The sequence below is a fragment of the Petaurus breviceps genome, unplaced genomic scaffold (assembly GCF_028583685.1).
Source record: "Petaurus breviceps papuanus isolate PSGF00001 unplaced genomic scaffold, PetGlider_PUasm1.0 91133, whole genome shotgun sequence".
In the NCBI taxonomy this organism is placed as follows: Eukaryota; Metazoa; Chordata; class Mammalia; order Diprotodontia; family Petauridae; genus Petaurus; species Petaurus breviceps.
This window is the reverse complement of record NW_027187419.1, coordinates 760,564-785,177: the sequence shown is the minus strand read 5'-3', so window position 1 is coordinate 785,177 and position 24,614 is coordinate 760,564. Positions and strand designations below refer to the sequence as shown.

Here is a 24,614-nt window from a genome sequence, read left to right as displayed (position 1 = left end):
GACCCCAGGGTCCAGCTCCAGAGCTGAAGAAGAATAGCTGGTCGAAATCCGTTTCTCTGTTCTCAGGGACAATCAGGAAGAATCTTAACTGATGGAAGAATGCCTGGACATACCTTTGTTTTCACCATCATAAGACTTGAATATTTTGTTTTAAAAGGTTAGATTCCTATTACATTTGTCAGGTCTTTTCTCTGAAGAATTAACTCCACTTACTGGGCTGATACATGTCAATCTGGGGAAGTGCCAGTGTGGAAGTCCCTACACCATTACAGACAGTGACCCATCTAAGATTCAGGGGACAGTGAGTTGCCAGAGGAACAAAGAGGCTAAATGACTTGCTCAGAGTCACACAGAGAAGGATCAGCAACAGGATTCAAACCCAAGTTGCCCTAACTTCTCTATTTCAAATAAAACAGGGGAAAATCAAGCTTAATTCCAAACCGACAGTGTCAAACAGCCATCTGAAGATTGCAAGTGACAAACTGTGTGGCACAAATGGCAAAGGCCTTGAAGGCAGGAGCAGCTTTTGCCTTTTTTTTTTGGTATCTCCAGAGTTTAGCACAGTGCCTGGCACATAGGAAGCCTTTAGTAAATGCCTGTCAATTGACTGACTGAAGCCATTCATCTGAATCAGGTTAGGGGTTGAACTAGGTAACCCTAAGGTCCTGAATCTGCCACCTACTTATATCCCATGTATGACTTTGGGCAGGTCAACTACCCTCTCTGGGCCTGAGCTTTTTCATTTTAAAAATGAAGGGGAAACAACTTCTTTTTTTCTTTTGCTTTTTTTTGGAGGGGTGAATGCAGGGCAATTGGGGTTAAGTGACTTGCCCAAAGTCACAGGGCAAGTGTTAAGTGTCTGAGGCTGAATTTGAACTCAGGTACTCCTGACTCCAAGGCCGATGCTTTATTCACTAAGCCACCTAGCTGCCCTGGAAACAACTTCTAATGTCTTTTTAATTTTAAATCTATGATTCTAACACTGGGGTCCCTCTAATAGCAGGGTAGTAGAGAGGTGGCAGTGGAAAATACCAGCTACTAATACAGTTAATGATACAAAAATCATCTTGAAAAAGAACACACAGAAGCAAAACAGAAAGAGAAACTACCAACTAATCTCTATTCAAATTCAATTCAAAAAGCATTTACCAAATGCCTACTATGTGAAATCACCATACACAAATAAGACTGGTTATGCAATTCAGTTTGTGTTATTAAGGGATTTGTACACCTTTAAACAGCTATGCAAGTGAATCATTTACAGCTAGTTCTCACTGTAAAGAAATCAAGTGTTGGGAGTAGGGTGGGGCAGAGGGGTGTGGATGGGGAGATGGAAGAAGATGAGTTTGGGGGGGAAAGAATAAAGAAGTAGATAGGAAGGATAGTCCTGCCAAGCCCAGGGCCCTCACAATAGGCATAGTCAAGAGCCATTTGGATACTGTTAAAGGGCCACACTTGGGGACCTAGAAGGCCATATGTGGCCTTAAGGTTACAGGTTCTCCAGCCTTGGTCAAGAGTTTCTGGACAAAGCAAAGAGCCCCTAGAAATGGCCCAACACTGGAAGTGTTAAGCTGGAAACTAATCCCGTTTTGTTCTGCCAACAAAATTCTGTGCCATAATACTCCGTTATTTGAAAAGTAGTTCTTATTTTTGGCCTCAAGAAAAGGTAGGTAGAAATGTTCACTATTTGACAAGTGAGGAAACAAAGAGATTAAATAACTATATTAAATAAATAATTAAATGTCTAAAGTCACAAGCTAGTTTGTGGAATATCTGAGGCTAAAACTCAAGCTCCTGACTCCTAGGCCCAAGAGTTGTTTTATTTTTTATTAGCTCGCATAGCCTTATGCAGATGACTTATATCTGTTGCAATCACATCTTCTAATGCCACAGGGCTATCTATCATTGTGCTCATGCCAGCCTATGGAAACAAATACAAGAGAACAACTGAGTCACAGGAGTCTAATCCAGTGAAAGAGAAACCACTGAAGTTTTTGCTAATGAGCAAAATGTATTTCAGATATTTTAGTTTTCAGGAGAATAGCCTAGGGGACACATTCCTCCCCCCGCCCCCCAAAGTGCTTAAATAGAAGGTAAGCAAACAAGTAACTATGGCTATCTCTGTTCAAGCCTCAGAACATTCAGAAGGGCTGGCATGTAATTTTTGTGCTTGGCAACTAGAAGCATAAATAAGGTTTGGCTGGGTTTTTTTGGTAGGGAGGAAGAACATTAAACCTTGGGAAACAGTCCCCATGAGACCAAAGCTGATAAGACTTTCTGGAAAATTACTGAGAGGTCATCAGATAAAAATATTAACTAATGAAAGGGAGTGAAATTTGGACCCCAAGTCAATCAACAAGCATTCACTACTATGAGCATACTATGAAGCAGTTTCTGCCCTAGAGGAATTTACATTCTATCAGGAGAGATGACACGTACATCTAGAAGCACTCACAAAACAGAGTGAGCGGCAATTCTTTGGAGAGGGGACAGGAAAGGTCTCAGGTGGCAGGGCTGTTTGCCTCAGTTTCCTTATCTTCACAATTTCCTAGGGTTGTTGTGAGGATTAAATGAAGCAATATTTGTAAAGTACTTGACACAGTGCCTGGGCACTTGGTAAAGCACTACACAAATAGTTATTTGAATAATAGTTGCTATTTGAAAAGAGGGAGCTAAGTAAGCAGTGCATTCTAGACACAAAAAGGTACAGAGATGAGCGATGAGGGTTTCAGTATCAGCAAGGAGGCCAGTCTGGCTACAATGTGAAATGGAGAAAAAGGAACAGTGTGGAAGGCTGCAGCCAGGGTGCAAATGGCTTTTCAAAGGAATTTATAGCCGATCCTCAAGGTAACAGAATTTCCAGAATGTATCGGGTATGCCAACAGCACGCTGGGAAAAGCATTTGTCAGTTGTGTGAAGGACGACACCCTGCAGCAGTGTAAACGGAGGGTGACCTAGGCGATTCTCATGCACAGTCAAGTCTTCTGTGCTGTCTCCAGGGTATTCTTTGGAGAGAACCCTCCTCATGGTGAGGGGTCAGAGAGAGCTGGGGAAACACACTCTTTCCTGTGGAAAATGCCATAAGACTATTGCCCTATGTACTGGATGAACTGCGTGGATACTGGATATGGCTATATGTTCAATCTACTGAAAGCAAGAGGGCATGAAACAGGGTGGGGGCCGTGGGAGGAGAGTGAAAGCAGTGCGCGATGCACTGAGGGAGAATTAACAACTGACTAGATGTGGGGGAGTGAAGGTGAGGTGAAGACAATCTCAACAAGGAAGCAAACCTCAGGAGAGGCGTTGCAGGGGGAGGCTGGGAGGAAGAGAAGACACACTGAAGTCAACAGACACGTCCAATAAGGAATTGGTGATGCAGGCCTAAAGTCCAACTCAGGACAGCGACAAGGGCTGGAATACAGAGTACTGGGAGTCACGGCATAGAACTGCAATAAAATAAACCCACAGGAGGTGATGAAGTCCCCATCCTTTCAGGAAGGACATCATTCTAAAGACCTGGTGAGAAGGTACAAGGCAAAGCATTAGAGGCTGGGAAGTGGCTGATAATTCATCAAACAGGAAGAAAATAAGAGAGAGCAAAATCATGAAAATGCTGAAGGGAGAGAGGATCCAGGAAAGGGTGGGGCAACAATGACAAATGTCGTCCAGAGGTCAAGAAGAATGAGGACTGAGAAAAGGCCTACAGATTTGGCTATTAAGACATTGATAACTTTGAAGGGAGTAGTTTTAGTTTACCAATGAGGTCAGTAGCCAGATTACAAAGGGTTGAGAAGACAGAAACAGAGGCACTGCATAGAGAGAGCTTGCAAAAGGGAAGTGAGATTTAGGACTTGAGGTAAGAATGCTAGGATCCATTGAGGACTTCTTAAGGATGGGGAACAGGCAGCAGACAAGGACCCAGAGACAGACAGAGAATAATGGTTAGAAAGAGAAGGGATATGACACATATATAACCTGTATCCGACTGCGTGCTGTCTTGAGGAGGGGGGAGGGAAGGGAAGGAGGTAGAAAAATCTGGAACTCAAAATCTTACAAAAATGAATGTTGCAAACTATGTTACATGTAATTGTAAAAAAATTGAATACTATTAAGAAAAAAAAGAAAGGGAAGGGATAACTGAAAATGACAGGGAGAGGATAAAATTAGCAGTAAGAAGGCTATTCACTCTTGGTTGTAAGCCAGGTTGGAGCTACCTTTTTTTCTACTGATTTTTCCATGTCTTCAAAGATCACCAAGGTAAATTTTTTAAATGAAGAGAAAGGGGATCATGGAGTCTGATGGCAGGTGACTGCCAGAGAAGAAATGAGAACATGCAAAGGGTGAGATGATCAAGAGGTGATCACACAAGGGAAAAAATGACTGGCTGGCCTAATTCCACCTGAGAAATCACTACATATACCACCCACCTAGTGTATTAACTGGGACAGCTTGCACAATGTCCTGTTGCATCTGTCAATGTTGACTTGTCTTTATTCATTTGCAGAGTCTTCAAAGCTGCTCTGCCCAAGGGTTTGACATGGGTATTTAACTCTTTCAGGGATTGTTGAGTTACATCTAACCTGTGGCTATTTTTTCTTGCACCAAGTCTAGTCCAAGTGGGAGGGACTAATGACAACACAGTATAGTTTAGATAAAAAGAAAATGTGGCTTCTTCTAGAAAATGACAAGCTGGCAAAATTACTGTGTGGACTAATACTTAATAACAAGATAAAAAAAATGCAAAGCAGATGAAAATATGTATTACAGTGCCCTGGCTGTGCCACACGCAGAGAGGAGTATAGAAAAGGTAAGCCTATACCCAGAGTCCCTGTTTGCCTACCCTGTTAGAAAGGATATCTTCTAAAGACCTTATACTTTTGAGGAAACTCAGACTCACAGATGGAAGCCACCCCAGAAATCTTCTAGTTCAATTCATACCTGCATAGCAGTCTTCTCTAAAGCATCCTGACAAGTGGTCATCTAGCTGGGGAACTTAGACCTTCCTAAAGCCTCTCACTATTAGAAAGGATTTCCTTACACTGAAAGAAAATTTGTCTATGTAACTTCTACCTATGGCTCCTGGTGCTACCCATCAAAGCTATTCAAAACAGTCAAACCCTCTTTCACATGACATCACTCGATACTATCTATCTTATTGTATTTTTATAATTGGGAATGTAACCAAAAAAGAAAGTCTTCAAGTAAAGAAAGAAGCAAGCCCAGTTTTGATAGATTGTTTCTCCCTACCCCTCCACCCTGCCTTGCCACACGTAACAGTAATTCCTCTTCCAAAGTTGATAAGACAGAGAAAGAAACTGTCATCCCACTGGCTAGGCAGTGGAACCCAAGGTTTCTGTGTTACAATGTAAATGAGGGTTTGTTTTTTTTTAAAGCATTTTAAATACGTAAGGGATCACTATTGTAAGATTTTCCAGGGTGAAAATGGGAGTTAGCCTAGAACTATACATATATACTACGAATCTGAGAATGGGATTATTAAAAAGTAAAGACAGCTATTGCTTTTCAAGGCCTTGAATGCCTATTATACTAGACTCCTGACTTACACGACAGTAATCTTGATTAACTCTGATCCACAAAATAGTGTCACCGTTGTCAAAGGAATAAGGTGAATTGCATCTAGGCAGGAGAATACTGTCTAGGAGTAAAGTGGAAAGGGAAGAAAAAAGAAGAAAACTAAAAGGGTGTTTAAGAATAGACTAGGTAGAGAGAACACCTAGAAGCTGAGGGCTAGGATGACAGCTTATGCCAATGGCCAGAAGGATAAGTGAGAACATGGATTCATAGTTGGCACCAATGAATTAATAAGTTAATAAGGAAAGCAGCTACAAAGACACCAGTTGGGTCTGAAAGCTAATGGGGGTAGAAGCTGAGGCTAAAATACAAAAGGCTCTCAAATCCTTCATAGACCAAAAGAGAAAACTTAAGACAAAGACTCTCTTGAATAAGGAGGGAAAAAGGAAGGTGGGCTAGTTAAAAGGACTCCACCCCTGTGGGTCAGAATTAGAACAAAGATCAATGAATTTAGAGAAAACCACTGGCAGGGAAGATTTGAAAAGGACTATTGGTCCTTTAAACATGTGCCAACAGATTTGAATAATGTGAACTGTGTTCAAAGATGTCTCATCTAGATATGTTGTGTACTCTGAAATTCATACAATCTTAGAACCCTAAGGGACCTGGGACCACTTACACCCTTGCAGGTGGTTAATCAGCTCCCGATTGAACTCTTACACCAACTACAATCTTATTTCATACGGCCGCCACAGCTCTAGTTGCTAGAAAGTTCTTCCTGATACTGACTTGAAAACTTCCAGTCACTTCTATCCACTGGTCCTACCCACCCTCTGAAGCCACAGAGAAATCGATCTACTCCATTTTTCCAGGACAAATACTCTCTCATATCTGCTCCTCAAAACAGCTAAGGTCCTATATTTCTTTTCCCCTTCACAGCTAACCTTGAAAAAGCTATCTACAATCAGTGCCTCCACTTCTAACACCCTCATCTCAATCTTTTGTAATCTGGTTTCTAACTTCCTCATTCAACCGGAACTGCTCTATCCAGAGTCCTCAGTGGTCTCATCTAATGGCCTCTTCTTGACCTCTCAAGTGTCTGACACCGTGAGGCACCTCACCTCCTAAACACTCTCTATTCTCCAGGCTCTTGTGACTGCTCTTTCCTGGTCCTCCTACCTGTCTCACTCACTCCCATACCGCTGAATACATTTTCATGTGATGCCTCATAATTCTGAGTGTGGTGCAAGGTTCTGTCATGAGTCTTCTCTTTTCTCTTTATAAAGTCACTTGGTGATCTTATCAGCTCCCACTGGTCCAATTATCACTGCGATCTAGATTATTCCAGATCTATTTACCCAACACCAGTGTCTGTAATGAGCTCTACTCCTGCATCCCCAATGGTCTACTGGACATTTTTAACTGGATGCCCTATAGGATTTCAAACTCAACAAAATTCCCTTCTTATGACTTTTCTATTGCTGCCAAGGTCACCACCCTCCTTCTAGTCATTCAGATTCATAACTTGCATGTCATACTCAACTTTACTCTGTTGCCCCAATTGCCTGTCTCAAAATTACACAGCTGTGGAATTTTGTAATTTCTTTATCTTTCTAATGTGTGGCTCCTCTCCTTTCAAAGAGCCACCGTCATCACTCAAGCCCTCATCACCTCTTCCCTGGACTAGAGCAATAGCTTTCTAGTAGGTCGTTCTGCTCTGAATTTCTTCCTACTCCAATTCATTTTCCACACAAATGCTAAATTAATTTCCCAAAAGAGTACATCTGACCATGTCACTCTCCTGTCCTCCACTCAATAATTAATAGTAGGATCAAATATAAGATCCTGTGGCATTAAAAAACCTTCACAATCTGGCCCCTTACTTCCTTTCACTCTTTCTTACATTCTATTATACCCCGCAAGCTCTCCAATCCAGCTATACTGGCCTCTCACTGCTATACCTTCCACTAGATACTCCAAATCCCATCTCTATAACTGGAATTCTCATTCCCCATGCCTGAAATGCTATTCCCTCTGCCAGCCTCTGAACCGACTCTTGGAATCCCTGCCTTTCTTTAAGATTCATCTTAAATATACCCTCCTTCAGGAGGCCTTTCCTGGTCCTCCCAGTTGCTGGTGCCATCTCTTTCTTCTAAGGTTACCTTTCATTTACTCTGTCTTCATTTTTTATGTTTTGATTTATATATGTTGTCTCGTGCATTAGAATGTAAGATACTTGAGGGTAGGAATATTTTTCTTTTTGTTTGTAACCTTGCACTTAGCACAGTGTTTAGCAGATAGAAAGCCCTTTTCTGAAAGTTTGTTGATAGATTAATTTTCTTCTCCAGTCTAAAAATCCTCAGTTTTCTTAGCTGTGCCTAAGACAGCATGGTTTTCAGATCCACCACTGACCATGTCACCTCCTTTGGATGAAGTCAGTTTATTAGTGTTCCTCTCAAAAAGGGGGGCTGGGAACTGGCAAAAGTACTCCATGTGCAGACTCCATTACCCCCAGCAATGGATGAGAATTTGCTGCTGCTGCAGCCTTGGCCTGTATCAGATACTTTCACAGCCATGTCATACTAATGGCTCATAGTTGTCAGTCCTGTGACCAGTTAGCCCCAATAAATCTCGTCACATGAATGTGGTCCTTTTGGCCAGCTCCATCTTTCACTTGTACAACTGATTTTTAAACCCTGTTCCCTCCCAAGTTTAGTCATTTATGAGAACCAAAGGTAAGAGTCTGCAGTGGACAGGAGAGAAATGGAAGCTAGCCAAGAAGAGAGAGCAGGCAAAGGTGCATGATTTTTGATAGCACTATCTCTTCTATCTTTATATTTGACTGCTAACAGCAAAAAGTTACTGATGAGTATGGGACAGGGGGCCAGAAATCTTCTGTTGCTAGATGAAGGCTATAATCAAAAGAGAACATCATGTTCCAGCAATAGCCAATAAGAATAAATTCTTTGTTTCTTTCTTTTTGGGGAAGAGGGGAAAAGGGTAAAGCAACTATCCTTTGTAAAGTCAGAGAAAAGAACATTTCCTGCAAGTGACAAAATGACACTGAGTCCTGTCAGGTCCTATGCTATTTGGCGTCTAACTTCCAAATCTCAGGCTCATATCATCCTATATTTGTATAGCACTTTATAGTTTACCCAACATTTTCAACAGATATTATCCCATTTAAGCCTTAAGAAAACTCAGCCAAGCAGATATGAAAGATATTGTATCTTTTTTACTGAACTCTTCATATTTGGTTTTCAAAGTCCTTTTTAACATGGCCCCAAACCATCTTTCCAACGTTTTACATTATCCTATCCCCCTTTCCTGTGGTCTGTGCTCTAGCCAAAATGGCCTTCATCTTTGACACTTTATCTCCTACCTCTGGGCCTTTGCTTTGGAATTCCTGGAATATGCTTCTCACCTCAGCCTCAAACATACCCTCTTTTCCATCAAGATGCAGTTTAAGCACCACCATCTACATAAAGCCTTTACTGATTCTCTGCAACTCCTACTGCCTTCCCTCCCAAATCATCTCATATTTATTCTCTCTTCGTTTATTTTTACCTATGTACATTTGTCTTCCTGATAGAATGTAAACTCCTTGAAAATAGGGATCGTCTCATTCTCTGTATTTGTATCTCAAGCACCCTACAAAGTACCCGGCACATAGTAGTTGCTTAATATGCATTTGCATTTTTTTATTTTTATTTTTTTTAAAGCAATTGGGGTTAAGTAACTTGCTCAAGGTTACATGGCCAGTTATTTCTGGGTGTGGTGCTAAGTATCGGAGCCCGGATTCGATCCCCAGGTCATCCCGACACTGGGGCCGGTGCTGTTACTCGCTGAGCCACCTGGCCACTCCTTGCATTTGCATTTTTAAAAAAATAGCTGGGAAAACTACAGCTTAGCAAAGTCCGAGTCGTAGAATCTCAGAATTAGAAGGGATTTCAGGTCATCTAGTCTAAACACTCCAAAAAGCATACAATCTCCTCTTGAGATATCCCTGCCATGTAGTCAAAGACCTCTCATCACGGGGAGCTAAGTAACTCCAAGTACAATTTATTTTCTCATTGCTCTAGCTGTCAGAAAGCTTTGTCTTCCATTAGTTCACAATCTGGGTCCTTGGGGACCATGGAGAACAAGTATAATTCCTCTATGTAACAACTCTTCAGATATCTAGAAAAAAATGATAAATGTTCTCCCAAGTTTTTCCTTTGAAGTTCTCTTGTCACATTTGCCTTCCCAAAGCTTCATCTATACTACTGTGCCCAGAACTGAATACCATATTTCAGCAATAGTCTGACCTGAGCACAGTGAATTTAAAACCAGTGAATCTAGAACCTTTCTTGCTGTGGCTGCCATATTTAAGTAAACCAATAAGGTGCCATAAAGTTGCGGAGTCAGAATCAGAACTGAAACAGGCCTACTGACTTGATCCAGCACATGCCCACTATGACACTCCACAGATCTCCTTTCTTATGTTCATTCACTTTCTCCCCCCCCCACTATTGAACCTAATTGTGTCCTTTATCCTTGAAAAAAGTGATTCTTCTGGACTGAGGAACATGGGGCTAACATATAAATTCCTCAGTGATGTGCTTAGAGATCTCTACGATCTGGTTCTGACTTACCTATTCTGCCTCATTTCACGCTACACTTCCTTCACAAAGTCTTCAGTTCAGCCAACTTTGCTGACTAGCTTTCCTGAGACCTCCATTCTTCCCTCTTGCACTCATAAAGAAGTCCTCCATGTCCCTCATCTCCGCTTCTGAGAATCCTTGTCTTGTCTTCAAGGTTCAGTTGAGGTCTGCCTCCTGTTGTCAACTCCCATATTAAATAACCCTGTATTTACTTATTTTTGTATACATTATGCCTCCCCCAGTAGAGTCTAAGTTCCCTGAAGGCAAAGATTATTTTATTTTTGTCTTTGTAGCTCCACAGCTTAGCATAGTATAGAACACATAGCAAGTACATTATAAATGTTAACTGGGATGAATAAAAGTGTGGATATTCTACAGGGGTAGAAAGCAACAGAGCCAGAAAAGTGCAGTCAGTGGGATCTGGGTGCACCCTGCTAATCTCTTAAAGTGAAATGCTCTTTTATCTTATGTCCAAACTGGGCTCTTTCCAGGAACAACTGAAATGTGGAGGCTCACCTTTAGAGTTCTACTCCCAGCTTACTTACAGGTATAAAAAAAAACTGAAATGAGAACAATACAAGCAAAGGAACTTAAATTATTTCAGACCAGCCTTTTAACTGATATGCATTTTCCATGGTCTTCTCTCACCAAAGACAGAGTTCTAAGCCTTATCACGACACCCATTTTATACTAAAGTATCTTCCCAAAGCCTTCTGTGGATTAGCAACACCAGAAACTACCAGTTAACCCTGCCAACAATCAAAATCATGCCAAGATTAGGCATGCGTGGATGGGGTGTGGCGGACATACCTACTTTTCCATGAGGAAGAGGGGGAGGGGGCTTACCTCTGCTGGGCACTTTATTTCTACTGAATCCAGTCACTGGTTGATGTCGATATGGATGCACCCCCATTTCCTGTGCATGGCTTACAGTTCCTAGCAAAGATTCAGGGTCTCCAGGCCCGCCTGTATTTAATAGAAGGGGGCTCTCATGGCAACCTTTGGTCAAAGTGTTTGAACTCTTACTGTCTGGAAAGCAATCCCTGGCGCCTTCACATGAGCAGTCCTCCTCCATGCTCTCTGAGTGGATCAGCGCCGGCTGCTGGTGTGCGTAACCATGAGCCGGGGTGGGCGAGGAAACCTGTGAGATACATTCTTGTGCCCTGATTTGTAAGAGATGCTGGGGGCTGGTATGATGGTGGTGGTGGTGATGGTGATGATGATGGTGGTGATATGAGTCAGTGTTCTGATAAGGCAATGACAAAGCCTGGCACTCTGATATACTCTGTCCCCCTAGGCTGGAAGCCAGGCTCCCAGCATCCCCTTGGTTCATATGCCTGAACAATTCTTGTAATTCTTGCTGCTGCTGTCGCTGTTGCTGCCTTTTAATGAGCTGTGCAAACTCTGCCGGGGGCAGCCGAACGTCCGAGTGGCCTGTGAGTGAGTGCCGGGGGGAGAGCAGTCCTTGGAGGATATGGGGGACCTGCTGGTGTCTTGGATAGTCAGGCGGCGTGGGGGACAGCAGAGCCTGCTGGAGTGCCGATGTGGTGTAGTGCTGTTGCTGCTGATGTGCGCTGGAAGGGAAAGGAGGGAACTGGTCGAGTGCAGGTACTTTCAGGGCTTGGGTTGGAGGAAAGCCCACTCCTGTGGAAGGGCTGTAGCTGGTGGGAGAGGCCCGAGACTGGTCCGAGAACAGTTGGGGATGTAAGTGTGCCTGGTCATAATTAGCAGGGGAAAACCGATTCATGTTCAAGCTGCAAACACAAAAGACAGTAAACACACAAGATCCACACAAGGAATCAGACATCTCAAAGGATACCTATTGCCTTCCTTCAACAAGGAGCCCCTAGGGAGGAGGGCTATGCTGAAAGACAGCCTGCTGGGCCTGAAGTACCAGCCTCCTTCATCCATTCCTATCTTCCCATCTCCCAGGCAATGGTCAAAAGGGACTCTGGGAGCTAGAGACATATGACCAGCTCCACTGGGAGAAAGTTACTGGTTTGTTTTGAAATGTCTTCTGGGTAATTAAGACGAACTGGTTCCTTGAGAGAATGACAGATGGGAAGGGAAGCTAGAGGAGACACAGCCCAAGGTTTCTGAAAAGTTATTACTGTAAAGGGCTGCTGTTTTTCTCTTCTCAGGCAAACAGGAATAAAGTGTGCCATTTTCTCCTTTTATCTCATGAGTACCTTGACCCTGGATCACTGAACAGTTTACAATGACCCCGCCCCCCCAAGTCTCTAGTATGATTTTAGAATATAATGGGAGAATTTGATCCAGTGACATGGCTCAAACAAACTCTCCCTTCCCCCTCATCTTTCTGTGGGAAAAAAGTAAGAAGAGTCTTCTCAGTTCATCCTAGTCAGGCCTTACCTGTGGGCCTCTGCACTGTCGGCACTCAGTTGCTTGGACAATGGGCGGTGCCCATATGTAAGGGAGGCCATCAGGTTGGCACGGTGCTGCATCTGAATCTGACTGGCGCAGGAGTTGAGGGACATGCCCCGCCCGGCTGCTGATGCCCCTGGCATGCTGCTGAGCATGTCAGGTGGCTCCTGTACCTGGATGGTCACCTGCTGAGACTGGGCAGGCTGCTGTAGGCCCATGCAGGTCAGTGTCACATTGGGGGGAGGAGAACAGTTCCCAGGCTGCTGGAAGATTGCACTTCGGGATGGTAAGCCTTGAAACTGGGAAGGAGAGGCAGCACCTAGGGAGAAGGTATTTTCTAAGTATCTAAGCAACTAGGCTAGTAGTCAAATAGGAGAAATTCGGGGCTAATAAAGAATCTTAGTCTGACATCATCTAAAAACCCAATTTAGTTTTTCTTAGAGGCTCCTGAGGGGACTAGGCTGTGTTATTACCAAGGGACTAAAATTGTTTTGTAAAAACAAATCCTTACAGGTCTTTCTACCTGAAGCTAGTCAGAAAAATGACCCCCTCACCAATATCCAAAGTCTGACAGAATGTGGAATCAAATTGAGACATGGAGAGGCGTGCTATGGCATAAATATATTATTTCGCAGAGAAAGTTGTTTGGTTTGTTGTTGTTGTTTTTAAATGGATACTAGAGTTCTTTGGCTTAGAACTAATAAGAAATTCTATTTCCCCTTTCCATGTGATACATGGTTCTGCCTAGCTCTCCCACTCACCATGAGATTGGAGGATGGTGCTGTTGACTGGGGGAGGGCTGTTACTGGGCTGCCTGAAGAGATGGTTGCTGGGGTGACTGGGGGGAGGGCTGGAGGGCTGAATCCGCAACCTTAAAAAGAGAAACAGAAACAAATGTCTCAAGATCCCATCACAAGCATGACGTTGACTTCAATCACTAAAGAATTACGTAACAGACAGAGCAGCTTTGTCAAAGCACGTGATTTACACACCATCCATAGTGCTCTCTAATCAATAACTCTCCCTAGCTTACCAGACCCCTCATAAAAGGCAGTAGCAGAGTCCAAAGGGAGCCTATGTTCAGTCTCTTACAACAAGTCATTGTGTTTACCCATGTAATAGGAATAAGCTGTTGCGACCAAACCCAAATCACATGCCACCTGATTTGGAGCCCACTATTAAGCCCCTTTATATTTGTCTTTGTCGCTATCCTACACCCTGTAATAACTTGAAACAGCTTAAGCATATTGCCCAAGGCGTAGTCCCCTGACCCCCCTACTTCCTGAATTTGCATTCTGTATATTATCACTATGTAAAAGAATCAGTCCTGGGGTTATGGTACAAGTTAATCTTAAGAAGAGACCACCCTGTACTCAGAATATGACCCTAGCCTGTCCCCATTACCCAACGACCCTCTTCCCTGTTTTATATTTTCCTTATTCCAGGAAAGGGACACCCTTGTATCTTTGCATCATCTTCCCAAATTAGCCCTGAGCTATAGATCTAACCAATGGCAATTCTTGGCTTCTGTGTGTCATTGCTTATGCTAGTTCCCCTCCCCAACTGTGGTTTTTGCCTTTATAAGCACTGTTTGTACCCCAATTCGGGGCTGCCTGATTTGAGTTTATACTGCAGGCAGTTGTGCTTAATTAATAAATCCACACCTAAATTTACCTTGAACCCAGGCCTCAGCTCGCTCTTATTCTCTGCACAACAAAGCAAGTAGAAATAAAAATGCACAAATGGGTATGACTTCAAAAACATGTCTAGAGGAGTGTCTTGAACATTGTAGGCACTGAATAAATAATTGTTCAGTTGAATTAAAGGATCCTGCTCTTTGAAATTTAAACCAAATACTGTCTTAGCAACTCCACTTTTAAAATGCAAACTTTCAGGGGGAAGGGCTTAAAAGGCTAACAGCTTCTCTGTGCCAAATCAGTTAGGCCTAAAGGTCTTTACTGATGACATAGCTTGGATTTAAAGCAAAACAATTTGTCACCTCTGGAGCTGGTGGGTAAGAAGGGCTGGCTGGTTTTCACATGTAGCCTGAAGAGGTGGAGAGGGTTGAGGAGGACAGATACAATCCTAAAATCAATAAAGAAAAATCATTTTGAATTACAACATTATTGTGAACAGTTCCCCTGGAAGAAAAAGGTAGAAGTCTCCACGACTAAGATTTCTGCTTATCTTATTCAGTTCCCAGCTTAGTTACTTAAGATTCTGCATTTCATCGCGCATGTCAACTCTTAAAATATCACTAAAAAGGAGGGAATACATGTAATGCACTTTGCAAACTTTAAAAGGGATATATAAATGTTGGCTACTGTTAATACTCCTTTAAAAAACTTCATTCAATGTTAAGAGACAAATTAGTGGGAAATCAAAGCCTCCTACACTTGGAGAGGCCTACCTGAATTTGCTGCTGTAGAATCTGGTGATGTTGCTCCTGCTGGTATAACATATGCTGCTGCTGGGTCTTCTCAAGTGTTCTCTCATCAATCTGCCCCCCATACATCTTCTGCAGCTGCTCACACTCCTGTAATGAATGCAGTTAATATGGATTCGATGGAGCCAATCCCATGCCATGCACTGATCCCAGCAGATGCTCCACAGTCTCATGGGCAGAAAAAGTCACAGGAGATGAAGTGTCCTTGTACAGAGAAACTGACATGTTTATATTTGTGTGCTAAATATAGTCAACCAGGCTCTGTCATACAGAGACATAAGGAAGAAGCTGCAGAAGTCCCCTCTTCCAGCTTTGCTGACCCATGATGACTTGGAGACTATGGTCTGCTGTAAGACACATGGACATATATTGTGCCATTCAAAGCTCAGTCATCCTGAAGGCTGAGATTAAATTAGAGCCTCACGTTGAGCCTAAAGGCACATTTCTGAACTCAAGGAGCACCAAGGCATCCCAGTTACACCAGGCAGTAACCACAGGCTCACACAGACCACTGACCCGTAAAGAAATGCCAGGATTCTTTGGAAGAAAAAGGTGCAACCCAAACTCAAGATATGCTCTTGGGAATCCTAGGGACAGTAACATAGTCTTGTCTTTTGATAGTGTTAGATGGCAAGTGGGTTCTTAATTAAAGAGCAGAGACCCCTTAAAAGAAAACTACTCTTTTCTTAAGCCATAAGCTGTAATCCTGCTGATGTGTACGGCAGGGGCCCCCCATGGGTATTTAACTCCTCTGGGCATCCTGTCTGGGCTGTATGTACTAAGCATATTCCTCCAGTGGCACCTGCAGCCTTTCCTTTACCTGCTGCAGCTGTTTGATGCTGCTGTGGTTGCCCATCTTCTCCAGGTGAGCTTTGAAGGCCTGGATGCTTGCGGCCCCATCAGAAAACCGGCGCACAGGAGAAAAGCGCTCTGTGGGAAGGTGTAGGGTGTTGGAGTCCTTGTAGACAGAGCTGAGCACAGGGGAAAAGAAGGTTAGGGACTGAATATCTCCAAAGGCTCTGAAAACACATTTTTTAAGGTGGATTGCCTGGCCCGAAGCATACTAAACGTTCATCCAGGCACCAGGACAGCAGGCGGTCTGTATATCTCACAGAGATATGATCATCTCACAAGAGTGTAGTACCCAAGGAGCTGACGTGCATGATCTGTAGGCCGAATCTTCAGAGGACTTCTACACAGCTTCTGTTTCAACTTACCTCTTATGGGAGTCAGTCAATAAGCATTCATTATGGGTCTATCCTTCCAGGCCCAGAGCTAAGCACTGGGGACACAAAGAAAGACAAGCCGGAGCCTGATCTCAAGGAGCTCAGGCCTGTACCTTTTGAGCTTAATGATACTGACAGTAATCACTCTATACTTACAGAGTAAAGCTCATGCCTCCCAACAGGCCTGGGGGGGTTGGGGGACAATACTGCAAATGTGATTATTCCCACCTTACAGATGAAGACCCCAAAGTTCAGATAGTGCTTCCTTAGGCTCACACAGCTAGTGGTGATCAGAGTTGGGACTCCAACTTGGGTCTCTTGATTCTAAAGCTGGTGCTTTACACTTTGCCCCTCAAACTTTACCAAGATTATGAAACTGTGGAGACCAAACAGATGCAGTCTTTGCAAACACCTGTACCTGGGGCCACACACAGTGATGGTTTCTGAATGTCCCCTGGTTAAACTGAACAGGAGTTCATGCATCTAGGAGCATGTCATCTAAGCAGTAGTTTCACACTGATTCAGCTACAATTTCTCTCAGAAATAAGCTCTGCACTAAGAGATCACATTTCCAGAGAAGAACTACCGTCAGCCAAGTGTTTCACATGGGGCTGGGGTAGTACTCCTAAGGGCAACACCTGCCCCTGCCATGTGCCAGGTGCTGTGCTAAGGGCCTTACAAACATTATCTTACTTGATCCTCAAAACATCCTTGGGAAGTAGGTGGTATTATCCCCATTTTACAGACGAGGAAACAAACTCAGACAGAGGTTAAGTGACTTCTCAGGGTCACATTCACACAACTAGTAAATAAATCTCTGAGCCTAGATTTGAACTCAGGTCTTCCTGACTCTGAGTCCGGCACTATATCCATTGTGCCCTTTAGCTGCCTTAAATATATTTTAAGCACTTCCCATTTAATGATTCTACCACAGAGCCCAGATAACTAAACTTCATTAAACTATTGCCAAACTTGAATGAGAAATCAAAAATTTCCTACAGGGTTCAAGGCTCTACACATGGCTTGACAGCTCAAGGAAAGACAGCTGTGGGCTAAAACATCTGGCCACTCTGAAAAGAAACCTCTCCAAGAAGGAGCAGAGCTCATCCTCACTCTCCACCCCTCCCTACTCTCTCCCCACAAAAAGACAGGGCAGTAGTGATGTGATATTCTGCAAAGACATGTACAGCTCCTGTGAGAGCAAGGCCTTCAGAACGAAGACAGACAAGAGCCCAGTTGTTGATAAGATATGCTCAAGACAACATCAGGGCTAAAGTTAATACCAACTCTTGTTACCTAATCAGAAAGAGATGTTTATGAGTTTAAGGCATGCAGATAAAAGACTGCCAAGGCAGCATTCCAGCAGTCAATGGATCAGATCAGGTTTCGCATGGAGAAAAGGGATGACACCATGCTGAACTCAGTGATATGATGCACTGCCTTGCCAATTACTCATTTTGGACTAAAACAAAGCCACAGCCAAGGAGGCAGGTTAACAAGAGTTCAAATACAGTCCAGACAGGCAAGGGACAAGGAGGAGTATGATGACTGTGAAGAGGTGTGAAGGGGTCAGGCTTGGCAGCAATGGAAATCCCCTTCCCCTATCAGTACTGACTTCTATTTGAGAGACTCCCTAGCTTAAGTTTGATATTGCTGTGCAAATCAAATGCGAGTGAAGATCTGCTTCAGTATCATTATGAGCACAAGGTTTACCAGTAACAAAGTCCAGCTCTTCCCAGAATCCTCTCCTTAGTAATTTTTTATTTTTTTTTTAGCTTCAGAAAGAGACTAAGTCAAACTTAAACAAGGACCTAAGACGACTTCATGGATTTAATTGTATTTTTACTTTGTTCCAAAACTTTATCAATTTATGACTCCTCCAAGTTATTAAGTGATCAAGTGAGTCTTATTCACTCGGAAGGCCCACCCTTACTGAGTCAGAAGAGACCAAATCAGGTGCTCCCTATCACCCATGAAACCAGTCTGAAGAATGACTCTTTCAGAGCCTGAGATCAGCTGTTCAGGCAATGAATAACAGACTGATACTCAAATTCAACAGTCAACTTTAGACAAATCACTATTCTGAATTTCAGGAGACTTAGGACGTTCTTAATTTTACTTACTTATTTTTAAATTATGCTCAAATGTGTAAAAATGAACGAGGCTGAGTTAAGGACACCCTTCTCCACTGGATAGTAGGCACACAAGGTTGGCAAAATAAAAAAAAAAAACACAAAAAAAACGCAGACTTTCATGACAGTTCACTCAGACCCCTTCTTCCACCTCCAAGCCAAACTATACCTAGATTACACCAAAGAGATGGATGTTTAAGTGGTCTTTAAGATCTTTAGTGGAGATCTCATTTTAGTGTTCAGTAGCTCTGGGATTTTTTTTTTTAATATCTAACCTTAATCCTCTCTCTTCTGTCATATTTCCCTGGCGACTTAATCCAAATTTGCTGTGTTCCTTACTCCCCCTGCCCCACTCCCTCTCTCCCCACCTCTCCCAATCAAACTGATTTAGCAGCAAAAACCTCTTGGAATATTCTAAAAAGAATGTTCCCATTAGAGCAGGCAAGGCTTTGGCACTGCTTTTAAGTGGGGTGTAAACAAAATTAAAAGACCCCATTGTGTACTCTCAGCCCACGTGATTCTCCTCAAATAATGTAAAAGGGCTATGGGGATTTGGACAGGCACTACCTGTAAATATGTGGTAATTTTCATGTTTTCCTAATAAGGATAATCTCTCAGGAATTCAGAGAATCCAACTTGAATCTTGAAGTGCCCACACTAAAATGGGGTGATTTGATGGTAAGAGAAAAGAAGCAACACATCTTCTTTTGGATAATGACAGAGGTTGGAGCTAATGATTGAGGGTGCTGATGGAAAAAAGTGGTCCCCCAATAAATTCCTTCAAAGACTCCTAAGGGACTTTATGAAGAGTTGTTGCTGGGCACAGGAGAGTTTATCATTCTTCCAGAGTTCCAGCGTGGCAATCAGTCTGTCTTGGTCTGCTCAGAGTTCACCTGTTTCTGCTGATAATATCAATGCTCAGCTCAGCACAGCAGCTACCTATCTACAATAAAAAACACTTTTCCAAGCTTGCTAGTGTGAACTGGTTGCAAGATTTCATAGCAACGGGTACGTCAACCTCGTCTCCTTGGTAACTGTCTTGACCTAACCAAGGAAGAATGCCAGATAAATCTTGCAAGTGAGACTAAGACAAAATAAAAAGCTAGGGGCCCTGAAGTGAGTTTTAAAGCTTTGTCCATTTGTCTTGAGGCTGTCTCTTGGGTACACAATGCTCTTGAGGAGAAAGATGGACTTTCTGGAGGATTCTTCATTAGTCAAAGTCACTCATCTAGACAGTGTGTCCCATCCTCCTCCTGCCCCCAAATTTGTGAAGTCCTCTTAGTTAGAAAGGTTAATCCTATTTGTGCTTTTTTTTTTTTTACTTCCAAGGAAACTGATCACCACTGAAAAGAGATGTAAGCAGATTTTCCTTCCAGAACACTGATGTAATGATTTTGCAAATATGCAACAATGAGCAGGGGTCGGAGTTCGGTTTTCCAAAGTTCTGTATTCCAAAGAGGAATTGGTCCTCCTCCACATCTAGGCCTGAAGCACAGCGTAACACTGTGAGATGACATTAAAGCCTGTAGGAGATTGGTCATTAAAAGTCAGGTCGCTGATACTGCCATCAAACATCTTGTATCAGGCAGATTTTCTGAGTGCTTCTCCTCCAGTGGGCTGGTCTTAAATTTAATCTCATCTCTGAATCAACAGCTAGAGTGTTGGGGATCAGCTGAAGACAATAAGGAGCTGAGCAAAGTACTTGGGAAAAGTGAAGCTCACACAGTTCAAGGACCAGCTGGAAAACTTTGTCTTTTTCACTATTCAAAGAAGGGGACTGTTTCCGTTTAAGTTCAGGATGGCAGGTGGCTTCTATTTGGAGCCCTGCTGTTTGACACCATCACTTTCCAACTCAGTTGGCTGGTGCCTGTCAGCTGAGCCTCAAGGGTCTCACACTGCTCATGTGGCTACTCACCGATGCTGATCAGGTACCAGGTGAGGCGGCCAGACCCGGGCACGGAAAGGCTGCTGTCCTAACTGCCGCTGCAGGTCCGAAGGGATCTCAGCTGTTGGGTTGGTCATGGCCAGTGTATGTCTTTTGGACCTATTTGCCAAGTATCTGCAACAAGCAGGAGTACATTTCATAATGAAAAAGAGAGATAGGAATATTCTCCAGCAAGAAGCATTAGAAGTTAATCCAAAGCACTCACAAGGAAAAAATTGTGCTCTTTACTGATCAAAAAGGGCTCTATGGCTCAGATCCCTGAACTAGATGAAAGCAGAATGTGTAGCTGGCCCAACAAAAGCTGGCTCAACAGCTCAGTGGCTACAGGATAGTAGCTACAGAAAGAAACAAAGTGAGTAAGCCTAGTAGCAAGATGAGAGAATCTGTTTCTCTCCTTTATTTTGACCAATAAAAAGAAACTTCTTTGATTTTTAACTTCATTTCTGTTTTCCCTCCAACTTTTCAAAAGACTTGGTCAATAGAAGCATCTAAGAAAGAATAGGTCCTTCATGGATATGGTTTCCAAATATGAGCACAGAGGAAACACTGAGAAAGACCCAATACAATTACATTTGATCACTAAGGCTTTGGGCCTTTACTCATGGAAAGGTTCATGGTTATATTTCACTAAGCTACAGAAAGTAGGCTGACAGTAAAGACCTCTCCATATGAGGTTAAAAGAGATGCTACTCTACATTTAAATCTTGTAGTTGTTACTGGATCTGTAGTGAAGAAAGTGACATCATGCTCAAGAAAAACCACTTTCTTGATGAGAAGGAAAAAAAGACACAGTTGGGTTCTTAGCATAGTACCAATTTTTTAAAAGAAGGTTTAAAAGTGAAAGTTTCTCAAAAGTCGGGGAAGCCCCCAACCTCATTAAGTTTTCTCTCAAAGTCTTTAAAGATCATTGTTAAGATGAAAATATAATGAAGTTAATCCCTTATAACAAGTTAAAGGTTTTGTCCAACTCTATTGTAAATTTAAGGGTTGGAGTTTTTTTCACTGAAAAACTGACAGGCATGTTTTCCTGCAAAAGTGTGACTAAAGAGGAAGGAAAGTCAGGGAGCAGGAAATGAAGTCCAAGAAGGAGGGGATAAAGGAACAAAAGATGAAGATGCTTTAAGGAAGGAAGACAGCAAGTCCCCTAATTTCTCTTCTATAATCAAGTTAATATGATCTGTCTGAATGCAATTGTTTGCAACATCCCCAGAAAAAAAGAAGAAAATCAAAAGTTACAAAGATTCCCCTTGAATACCAGTGATCCCCAGTGATTTCTACACTATAGTAAAGGATTGCCTCACTCTGTGTTCTCTCCATCTTTCCTTTCCAACTTCAGATCCAGGACAATCTTGCCTTTGCATTGCAATTCTCAAATACAGACACTAGGGGGGATGAAAATGTGCATTAGCCGCTGGTGATCAGCTTCCATGGAAAGTCTCCATGAAAAATGGTGTTTCATTTTTAGCTACTTTATCTTTTTAAGCTAGAAAGCAGTCAGTTAATAGACAATAGGTAATTAGTGGTGTGGTAACTTGCCAAAAGGAGAAAGCCATTAATAGTTTACTATCCAGTTTGATAAAGGCACCCAAGCTTTCCCCAAGAGCCTAAGAAAATGATTTTACTACAATTTCCCTTAGGGAAAAATACACTATCTTGAACATCAGCTATATTTTCAGAAAAAAGGAAGAGCTATAGCCATGTCCATTCCCTAGGGGAAAAAAGCAACTTCAAGAGTTGGCATACATAGAGCTAGGGGCACCAAAATAAAACAGAGTACAGTGTGCACGATGGCTACTGTAAGCTTTCTGGGATGAAGTATCTAATCCAGGCTTGCAAACAACAAAGGTCCATATCCCTGCCAGATTTTTGGGGCTGTATCTTTTATGGTATAAAGGGACAGAAAGAGCATACTGCAAATATCACAAGGGGTATGCTCTCTCTTTGTATAGAAGAAACCAATGCCAGAGGCATCATGAACACACTGATCAGGATTCACTTAATCCAACATCTCCAATTTCCGTCAGCAAATGTACAGGTTATTGGTACGTGGTGGGCGTCCTTTTGTGCCTTATGAACACCGCTGATGGTGCCCTGGGAAAGTGGAAGGAAAGAGGAAGAGGGACTGCACAGGCAGGACCAGTAAGGTGCTTATGGGTTACTGCTGTCCAAGAAGGAACTTCCAATGGCTCTTGTGGGAATTATATTTCCTGGGCAGTCTTCTGTTGATTTCAGAGTCAGGAGGAACATGCCATCTTGCACACACGGGGGCCACATTAGTGTTGAATGCTGCACTGTACCATGACCTTGGACAGAGGTGGCTCTTTGTTGCCTGCCAGGAGAGGCTGCCCAAGGATGTTCTGCAAGCACTGCCAGATGTCACATTACCTCTGTACAGCTTCCTGATCTGGCTCCCCATCGGAGCTCTCCTCATCCACAGGAGTAACTGCTGGCACTGCCTGGAGAGAAACAGGAACGATAAGCATAAGAGAGCTTATTTGGCAAATTTTCTTGTTCCCCAAACCTGATGCCTTGGGTTGCCCTTTTGTTAAATTTCTAGGCTAAAACTTTTTGGGGGACTTCTGAGTCCTCTTTCCCTGCACACTTACGTAAGTCATTCTTAAATGAAACACCCAAATCATTATTTCAGATCTAAACTCAGTGAGAGAGAGATCTGTGAGATTTGAGGACAAACAACAACAAAGACAGAATGATATATGACAACTTGTAACTATCAAGCACTGTACAGCTCACAAAGTGCTTTCTTCACAACAAGCTGGGGAACCCCATTTTACAAATGAAGAAACTGAAGTTCAGAGACTTTAGAGGACTGGTCTGTCACTCCCAACTAATGGGCAGGAGAGCCTGGATCCAAATCCAAGGCTGTTTTCTCTCTTCACTATATCACACTGTAAGAAAGGGGAAACAAACAAAGAAACTGAGTGGTCTGGTCAAGAAATAACCAGATTTACTGACCCAAATCTTACTCATTTTGACCAGGTCAAGATACACCTCCTCCACAAAGTCTTTATTGACCACTCTCATCAAAACCCTGAGAATTCACACACCTCCTTTGGACAAATAATCATCTATAGTTTTACACTGTATTTTAAAGGCCTTATGTGTGCTCTTCTCATCTTCCCACCTAAATTTTAAGTTCCTGAAGGACAGTGGCAAAGCTTATCTCTTTTTTATAGCCCCTATAGCACTTAGCAGAGTGCTTTGTAGTCAGTCAATAGTCAGATATTTCTTGAATGATATTACATGCCAGGAAAATGATTAAACAAAACTGGAGTTCAAAGAGAAAAATAAATTTGAAGGAGAAAATGCTAAAAAAAACAAAGGAATTGAGGGGGCATGATAATTAGGGAGGAGATTATAATGAGAACCAAGGAGTCATGTAGTTCTAAATTCTATCATAGGGTGAAGTGCTACCAAAAAAAAGAGAAAATGCTTTGGTGGGAGGGAATTTTCAGAAATCAAATTTTAAAAAACAACTGGAGGAAACTCCCAGGTTCAACTAGCTTTTACTGAAAAGCTGATCCCCAGCCAAGGACTGTGAGCTGAGCTGCTATTGCTGCTGCTTGGAATGGAAAGAGGCAAGGATGTAGTGAAAACAGACCTGTTATATCAGGAACCAGTTTACAACTCACAAAAAAAAGATGGGACTCTCCCAGGCAGGGTTCAGTTTAGGAGAAAGTTGGGCAATAACCAGGGAGAAAATATTGGGTTAAAAGAGAAAGAGGATCAAGAATCACCTAAGAAATTCCAGTCCTCTTAAAAAAATGGGAAAGACCTTCACCTTAAACCTAGGAAAAAGAACCCAGAAAAGCTGATTGGGAGATTTTTGAAACACTACCTTTGTGTGAGAGACCCTTAAAAAAGTCAGTGATCAAACTGGATCTGTTCTGCTACTCACTGGTGTCATGGTGACAAGAGGGGAGGGTCCCCTTGGGCGCTTCAGCAGTTGTTGGGCATGCAGCTGGATGTTGGCTCCTCCATCTGATGCCCGCCGGCCAAGGGGGCCCATTCCATTCAGCAGCTGTAGAGTGGGAGGCTGTAGCAGGGACTGCTCCTGCCAGGGACACAGTGGAAGGGGTGGGTTGATGGGATAGGGGAAAAGTTGAGAAGGGAATAACCTTATTTTATTTTGTTTATTTATTTAAGCAATTGGGGTTAAGTAACTTGCTCAAGGTTACACGGCCAGTTATTTCTGGGTGTGGTGCCAAGTATCTGAGCCCGGATTTGATCCCCAAGTCATCTCGACACTGGGGCTGGTGTTCTTACTCGCTGAGCCACCTGGCCGCC

At 42.8% G+C, this 24,614-nt stretch overlaps 1 protein-coding gene across 2 annotated transcripts in view; it reads right to left on the bottom strand.

Annotated features, from left to right (window-relative positions):
• SIK3 (SIK family kinase 3) overlaps nucleotides 1-24,614 on the bottom strand; it is a 284,614-nt gene that overhangs the window by 7,836 nt on the left and 252,164 nt on the right. The window contains exons 13-21 of one of the 2 annotated variants that reach the window (XM_069080272.1): nucleotides 24,226-24,381; nucleotides 22,695-22,765; nucleotides 20,280-20,423; nucleotides 15,827-15,977; nucleotides 14,971-15,096; nucleotides 14,560-14,645; nucleotides 13,322-13,431; nucleotides 12,549-12,879; nucleotides 11,022-11,929 (exon numbers count right to left, since the gene is read on the bottom strand). In XM_069080272.1, coding sequence (XP_068936373.1) covers nucleotides 11,022-11,929; nucleotides 12,549-12,879; nucleotides 13,322-13,431; nucleotides 14,560-14,645; nucleotides 14,971-15,096; nucleotides 15,827-15,977; nucleotides 20,280-20,423; nucleotides 22,695-22,765; nucleotides 24,226-24,381 — 2,083 coding nt within the window. The remainder of the gene's footprint in view (nucleotides 1-11,021; nucleotides 11,930-12,548; nucleotides 12,880-13,321; nucleotides 13,432-14,559; nucleotides 14,646-14,970; nucleotides 15,097-15,826; nucleotides 15,978-20,279; nucleotides 20,424-22,694; nucleotides 22,766-24,225; nucleotides 24,382-24,614) is intronic. The other variant, XM_069080273.1, reaches the window with a different exon arrangement.